At 54.5% G+C, this 7,924-nt stretch overlaps 1 protein-coding gene across 1 annotated transcript; it reads left to right on the forward strand.

Moving 5' to 3' along the window:
- The first annotated feature begins 606 nt into the window (after nucleotides 1–606).
- Nucleotides 607–6,954, forward strand: Prdm13 (PR/SET domain 13). Its single transcript, XM_037223115.1, has 6 exons — nucleotides 607–704; nucleotides 1,430–1,475; nucleotides 3,091–3,319; nucleotides 4,265–4,338; nucleotides 4,450–4,667; nucleotides 6,632–6,954. The coding sequence occupies exons 1-6, from the start codon at nucleotides 607–609 to the stop codon at nucleotides 6,753–6,755; spliced, it is 789 nt and encodes a 262-aa protein (XP_037079010.1). The 3' UTR covers nucleotides 6,756–6,954.
- Nucleotides 6,955–7,924: the final 970 nt, after the last annotated feature.

Genomic DNA, 7,924 nt, shown 5'->3' on the forward strand with positions numbered 1-7,924 from the left:
ATCGAATTGATCGGGTAAGTGGCCGCATAGGACCACCGGCAGCAGCGTAGGGCATCTGGACAGCACAGTGAGTCCTAATATCTCCCCCAAGCACCGTCTCCTCCAACAGCGATGCATTATTTTTTTATGCTGATGGGGACTTCACTTATGCTTGCGGCTGTTCTTACTTCCTGCGCTACGCATTAACAAAACTGCGTCTGTTCGGCCGGTCATGGGCCCCTTCGAGGCCTCGTGGGGCCATGACTTCGGACCTTATGATGAGCTTCAGACGCAGGCTATCCCGCCGTAATGAAATGGTTGAATATGTGTAGAAAGCCTCTTCGCAAATGCACCTGTTGAGGAAGCAATCTAGGCTGTACTGAACTGGGCTCCGTCATCACTCTTCTTTGCAACCACTGAAACCATCGCGATGTTTCGAAGTAACAAAGATGCGATGCTGTACCCTAGAGATACCCATCAGTTGTTCATACGGAAAACTCTGCTGACAAGGATTTAGTGTCGCAATGGAGTCGCCCCTCGGATGCTGGTTCGCAGAGCTGTGCGTTGGCTGGCTGGAAAACCGTGTCCTCAAAAATCAGGATCCCTAGCCACAGCTATACTGCCGCTATGTCGCTGACAAGCTCGCTCATGTCGGAGACGAGGCCCACCTTCACCAACTACAAGCTGCTCTGCAGCAGAAATCGGAGTTACGCTTCAGCTCTGATGCGAGCACGTGTAGCTGTCTGGCAGTATGGCCGTACAGTCATACTACCATACAACAATTGCAGCTAACAACTGAGTATGACAGCTGCAATTTACAATTACATATGCTAAACTCCTTGTTAGAATTTCCGCCGCGGGGCCGCTGAACACGGAATGAGGCACGGACTTACGATCCGGGGCAGAGACAGGGCTGCTATAGCCTGTCATTGAAAGCTAAATTAAACTCTATGGTGACAAATGGGAAGAACCGACGCCACAACAGGTGCGTGGCACGCGCGGTTTTTGGACGGTCCTGCGCCCCCGGGCTGAAAGCTGGTCGGCTCGGCGGCCTGGGCACAAGTGGATCCGTTTAGCCACGGCAAACAGACGCGGTGGCTCCCCCTGTCGGCCGATTGTGCTCGCATTGTGGCGTCAGCTGGTCCGTTCTCAAACAAGTGTAATGTCAACCGGGGCCCGCCCGCCCGCCCACCGTATAAATCTCTGCCCGCCGGCGGCGCTCTCGCTCAGTCGGCTCGGTGGCGCAGTCACGTGGTCACGTGCCGGGCCTTGGGATGACCTGTGACGCCATGCTGCCGGCTGTGTACCTGTCGCTGCCGGCGGCGTCGCTGTTTGGCCCGTCGGCCGGCCCGGCGCGCGGCCAGCCGGCGGCCGGCGTCGTCGCCGTCCGGTCCATCCCCGAGGGCGTGACGTCACCGCCGCTGTCTGCCGGTGACGTCACCTCGCTCAGGTGCGACACCCACAACTTCGCCGCCGAGGACTGGCCGGACAGATCGGTGAGTATCGCGGCGAGCTCGCCGCCGGACAGGTGTGAGCTGGGAGCGTGCCAGGGGCGGGGTTGGGGCGAGCAGAGAAGGGCGACGAAAGGAAGGCTCGCAGGGAAGATCTGACCTGACCTTTACATACGTCTGACCAATTAAGGATCAAAATTAATGTGTGAGTTTTTGGCAAGGTTGTTAAAGACCATATACAAAATTGAGAACATTAACTGTGAAAAATATGAATGTATAGCTGTTCCCAAGCATAGCTGAGTATACTACAAGTCCTGATGAGTTACTTGAAATCAAATTAGCTGCAGACATACCACCAGCAAGTCAACTCATTGTCACAGACCCTTGACGTACAAACATTCTCTGAGCTTCGGCCTCACCTGCATCACACAGGCGTTTTGGGACAATAAGTGGATGGGCTTAGTACTCATCACCCTACCGAGGATGAGCCTCAATAAGCCATAAAAGAGCATCGTGTTTGCATGTCATCAGCACAGACTATCTTTGTGATCTAACCACACAGAGTGGTATGGAAATAGAAATGGACCCGATAGCGTCTAGAGTGTGGTTACGAGTGTGGTAATCATGATGTGGTGAATGCGTGAAAAACTGGCTCTTTTAATTGGCATGAGAATAAAAACTAATACTATCCAGTCTAGCGTTTTAGGAACATCTTTGTTAAGGTCTCAAAGTCTTGAAAAGACAACGATAGCTCTAACCTTGTTCAGGATCCAAAAAGTTACAGAACTGGAACAAGAACACAAAGATGTCGGCATGAACATCGGAGCTCCGTGTAGCAAGTGATCGTCAGTGGTTGAGCTGTATTGCGGATCCTACACGCAGGACGGTCGGCTCAGTGCACCAGTCACCGCTGGTCTGCATCACAAGGACGCGCTGGTCAAGTTATGTCCGCACACTGAATGCCTGAGTCTGGGTCTGGAAGTCACGAAAGCCTTGCGCGCTCTTTTATGGAGCGCCAGCGACTGCATGGGCCGTAATGGCGCTCAGGGGCCATTGCGCGACCAGGATCGAACTCGGCCCCACGTGGGAGCCCAAGGCGCTAACCACTGGACCATTACACCCCCAGCAGTCATTTTGAGCCATTGCTGTGGTAATGAAGTATCACAACTGAAGCCCATTTGAGCTGATGCGACGCGTCATAAAATGCTCGAACTGATCTCTCAATGGGTGGAGAAATTTTAACAGTCGAGTGTCAGTTTGAAGAGGGCGGATCTGACCCATCCTCCATGCATGTATTCACTGGCCTTGTTCAAACACGGCTCAGTACAGCAGCGGTCTCATCACCAGTAGCGTGACCCCATAGTTGAGTGTTGGGGTAACCCAGATGAGTGCTAACCCGACCCAACGAAGCAGGTACCGCACTGGGTCTGTCGAGCTTTAGGCCCATAGTAGAACGGGCATATTCCAATCTACTTGAAAACAACAGATTGGTCACTGAGTGTCCGCTGATTCGACCGATTAATTCCGTCAAGCAGCCGGCCTCGTACTAGGTCGATCCAGTTCGGTGCTGGCCGGAGTTCCCGAGTTTGCTGACTTGCTGGGCAATAGAATGACCCCTGCAGCCGTGTGCCTGCCTGACCTGCCCGCCGACGGCCTGCAGGTGGGCGTCGACGACCTGTCGGGCGCGCCCGGCTGGCTCGCCTGCCTGCGCCTGGCCACCAACTGCCACGCCCACAACGTGACGGTGCGCCGCCGCCGAGCCGGTCCGGACCAATTCGAGCTGGTCACAGCCCGGTCGGTCCGAAGCGGCGAGCAGCTCGCCGTCTGGTTTGATGCCGAGCTCAGCCACCAGATGGCAGTGCCCTTCCTCGGTCTGCGCAACATACAGGGTAGGCACGCAGAGGTGGCGACGCACGGCGGTCGCTCGCGTTTACCGCGCACCGGCCTCGGCGTTGTTCACCTGGTGCCGGCCTTTTAACGGGTTGCTAGCACATGGCTTACCATTCCCATGCCAGTGGTTATGGCACTCCTTACGTGTATTTGCACAAGTCAGTGCTTCAAATAATGGGTAAGAATATGCAAGGCTGGTGTTAATTGAGTCGCGTTGTTTGATTCAGAGGGAAATCATCATTTGAAATATCCTGATGGAGGAATGAATTTAAAAGTTTCAGGCACGTTGAATTATGCCTCGCATAGCGCATTCCTCGAAGTCGTCAATGTACATGCGAACTGCTCGTGTATCGATTACATCCACTCGTTTGATTTGATTGGAGTCAGTTTCGTGGTCATCGACCCCTCTGCATAGAATTGTGAGAAACCTGGGCTTCTCTGTGATTTACACATGCCACCGAAATTCACGAGGAACCCCAGCAGCATGTGCTAGCTGCCTGTGACCCCAGCGTGCCGTCCTCTGTGACCCCAATGTGCCGTCTGTCATCCCAGCGTGCCGTTTGTCCGTGACCCAAGCATGCCGTCTGTCCATGACCCAAGCGTGCCGCCTGTAACTCCAGCGTGTCTTTCGTCTGTGACCTAGCGTGCCGTCTGTCCGTGACCCCAGCGTACCGTCTGTGACCCCGGCGTGCCGTCTGTCACCCCAGTGTGCCGGCTGTCACCCAGCGTGCCGTCTGTCACCCCAGCGTGTCGTTCGTCTGTGACCCCAGCGTGCCGGCCGTGACTCCAGCGTGCCGTCTGTCCGTGACCCCAGGGTGCCGCCTGTGACCCCAGCGTGCCGTCTGTCTGCGACCCAAGCGTGCCGGCCGTGACCCCAGCGTGCCGTCTGTCCGTGACCCCAGCGTGCCGTCCGTGACCTCAGCGTGCCGTCCGCCCCCCGGCAGGCGGCGGACGGTACGGCTGCCACCTGTGCGGTCAGCTGTTCCAGCAGCCGAACCCGCTGAAGCTGCACCTGGCGGCCCGCTGCCGCGCCGGCCGGCTGCCCTGGCCGCCGCTGCGGTCCGGCGCCGCCGCCGCCGCCGCCGCGCCACACCAGCCGCCGTCTAGCACCGCGCGCGTCTGCGCCGAGGTGGAGTCGCTCGTCTCCAGCATGGGCCGCTCCAGCAAGGGTCACGTCTGCCTGTACTGCGGCAAGCTGTACTCACGCAAGTACGGCCTCAAAATCCACATACGCACGCACACCGGCTACAAGCCGCTGCACTGCCGCGTCTGCGCCCGCCCGTTCGGCGACCCCAGCAACCTCAACAAGCACGTGCGGCTGCACGCAGACGGCGAGACGCCGTACCGGTACGTGCCAGTAGCTCGCTGCGGCAGGCCACGCCGCCGTCAGCCGTCCGTCTATAAAGTGCCTGACACTTTTTGTGCTATTTTCAAATTTGTTCCCCATGGCTAAGCTCCTGTTGCGCTGGCGGAAAATCCCCCCCCCCCCCCCGTTTGTTGCGCTCCGCTAAGCGTAATATCCCCAAAAGTAGCGTTCTTTTGAGCCCCACTTGAACGAACGACATTTATTGTGCACAGGAACAAAACAATGACAGGCGTTTTGCTTGCCATAGAAGGAGGTCAACGCTATCTGGCTGTAACATTTTGACATAACTTAAACAAGACTTCTCCTTGTTGCGTTTTGGTTTAGCTTCGTCAATGCTCCCGCCCCACCACTGGACAGAGGGGTATCGCGAAGGGGTAGCTTTTCGAGTCATTTCCCCACCCCCTTCTAAAGGTGGTGGGCCCCCTGGGACCGCAGGCCAGCACTTTTGGGCAGTTTTCGCGCGACTCCATTAGTTTTAGCGTGACTTCGACACTAATTATAAAGCACCAAAAGCAGACCGCCGATGCACTGATTATGTGTCGCAATCCTTAATGTTTCTAACCAGTAATGCATCCCACACCTAAGGTGTCACATTTCGCGCGACTGCTAATAGTTCTTGTACTTGGGGTCGTGACCGCTGATGCTCATCAATTAAGTTTTGAGACATTGTGGAATGAGGCGATGCTTGATTTTTACTTTACAGACAACGACCCTGATGGGTAGAAAATGCTATCAAAGTTGGCTATCAACTTGTTCTAGAGAAGGCCGCAGGCAGTTTGGCACCGCTCCAAGATGGCGGCGCTCTTACGCACCGGCGTGGTGCTTCGGTAGACTTCGGAAGACTGCACGTTTGACGCCACCGGCCGGCCAAAATCACATGCGGCGCGCCCAGCGCAGTCGGCTGATATCAGGCATGGAGAACATTAGGGGTTATGGTGCACTAGGCGCTATGGTGCATTAGGAGTCGTGAAGCGTTAGGATTCGTGATACATTAGGGGTTACGGGTATTAGGGGTTAGGACCCTCGTTCATTGCCTGTGCTGATGAATTAAAAGGTTGTGGTCTGTGAGGCGTTTCAGACATTAGGTGATATCAAAGTTTACGTGTTATGAAGCATTTCGTGTCACATTGCTATAAATCAGGCATTATGGTACAGCAAGAGCTTTGAAGCATTAGGCGTTAGTGACGCATAAGGTGTCATGAGACATTATGTTTTGATGAATGGTCGGGAAGCATCAGGCGTTTCGATACACCAGATATTTTAAAGCATCAGGGTTTTTAGGACATAAGGAGTGACGATACATTAGTGATACGAGTGAGTAAAAAAAGACGGGAACCCTGTATCGACGAAGCCACTTAAACCTTGACGGAAAGGGCCCCGTCTTTCATTAGACTACTGCCAGGGTGAAACCCTGGCTCCGACACAGCTCCCCCCCCCCCATGCAAAATATATGCCTTTCTTCACCATGCCTTTCTCGAAACAATAGCAGAAGAAACTTCTGCTATTGTTTCAATGAATGCATGTTGCTGAAACAGCAACCCAATTATATTTCCATTCTCCTGGTTTTCTCCGGGGGATAAAGCTGATGATACTGTCTTACGCTGCTTATCTTAAAGCCCCGCCAGTGGCCTGAGGAGCTGGGACTGATTCCGTCCGTGTAGCGTCAGCCCCAGCCGATCAGCGGGCCGGCACGTCACCTGGCTCCGGCATACCTGGTGCTGTAGGGTACTCCTCACAACAGCGCCCGAGTGTTGCCCGTCTGTAGCGGCTGGCGGCGGCCGGCCGAGCAGCCCCAGTCGATCAGCGGGCCGGCGCGTCACCTGGCTCCGACATACCTGGTGCTGTAGGGTGCTCCTCACAACAGCGCCCGAGTGTCGCCCGTCTGTAGCGGCTGGCGGCGGCCGGCCGAGCGGCCCCAGCCTGACTGACTGCCGTCCCCCCCCAGGTGCGACAGGTGTGGGAAGGTGCTGGTGAGGCGGCGTGACCTCGAGCGCCACATCAGGTCGCGCCACGGCCAGGCTACCTCCCAGGTCACCGAAGCCCTCCACAGACAAGCCAGCGGCTCTTAAGACTGGAAGGCAGCAGGAGGCGCTCAATGGAGCGTCGAGCGTTTACGCTGTGATCTGTACAAAGATCTCAAAGTGTGAAAAGTCCAGTCTGATGTATGACGAGGGTCTGTCCAGCAATAAGCAGTTTTGTCCTTAAGTAAGTCACACTGCCCTGCAGATGAACGCGGACATAATGGAAACGTGTGGTAATACCATGTGCGGAAAGTGCCGGGAATACACAGACCTGTGTTCGCCTTTTACTCAAACTGAATAATACTCAAACAAGCGTGCCTCTCCTCTGTGCGACGCAACGACTCCATACGGCGGACCGTGCGGAGCATCCGTATTAATACAAAAGCGTTTGTTTGTCTGGAGAAATGGCAAGACTCTGTTCATCCCACGCCTGTGCGCTTGCTTCAGTCGCCCCTAATGAAACCACGCATTTCCCTGCCGCGCATTACCGCACTATTGGTAGTTCAATCCACTGCGCCGCGTTGTTCAACAGATTGCATTAACTTCTTGACTTACCATTTCAAAGCTAGGCTGGTTCCAAAATTGTTGATATTCTGCATCAGCTTTTTTCCTGTGAGCTGTCAGACTCACGCTCTCTAGTAATGCATATTTGTCCCATTACTATCAGAGATTTCGAGAACAGCTGGTCCTATCTTGATAAGATAAGCGCGATTTCATCAACTAAATCACAAACGTATGTTTGTCTACCTGTCTGTATGTGCATTATTCTGTCAGATATACAGCATACACGGCGACACGGCCTGCCGTGAAGCTTGTACGGACGACTCGTCTAACGTTCCCGATGATGCAAGACCTGAATCCACGCTGATCCGATTCTGCGCCTGGAGGAGTGCCATACCGACGACAGGTCTTCGTGCAACGAAACAAGCGGGAGCCGCAGCTAAATGCTATGCATTTGATGACCTGGGTTTCGTGGAACAGCGTTGCTCGGGTAGTATGCCCGAGCGGTCCATGAGTGTTAACTTGGGCGTTCCACATTTATACGGGGGTTTTGAACTGGATAGCCATTTTGAAGATCATTCAGCGCAGTTTACAGCCATACCCTCTTTAAAGGGAATGTTCTTAATTATTAAATATTAAGGCAAGCTTCAGGTATGATGAAATAAGCTCACTTGTAATGTTGTATGCGCTCTCAAATGTCAACACGCGCCTGGGTG

This window comes from Pollicipes pollicipes, unplaced genomic scaffold (assembly GCF_011947565.3).
Source record: "Pollicipes pollicipes isolate AB1234 unplaced genomic scaffold, Ppol_2.1 Scaffold_4881;HRSCAF=5763_pilon_pilon_pilon, whole genome shotgun sequence".
NCBI lineage: Eukaryota > Metazoa > Arthropoda > Thecostraca > Pollicipedomorpha > Pollicipedidae > Pollicipes > Pollicipes pollicipes.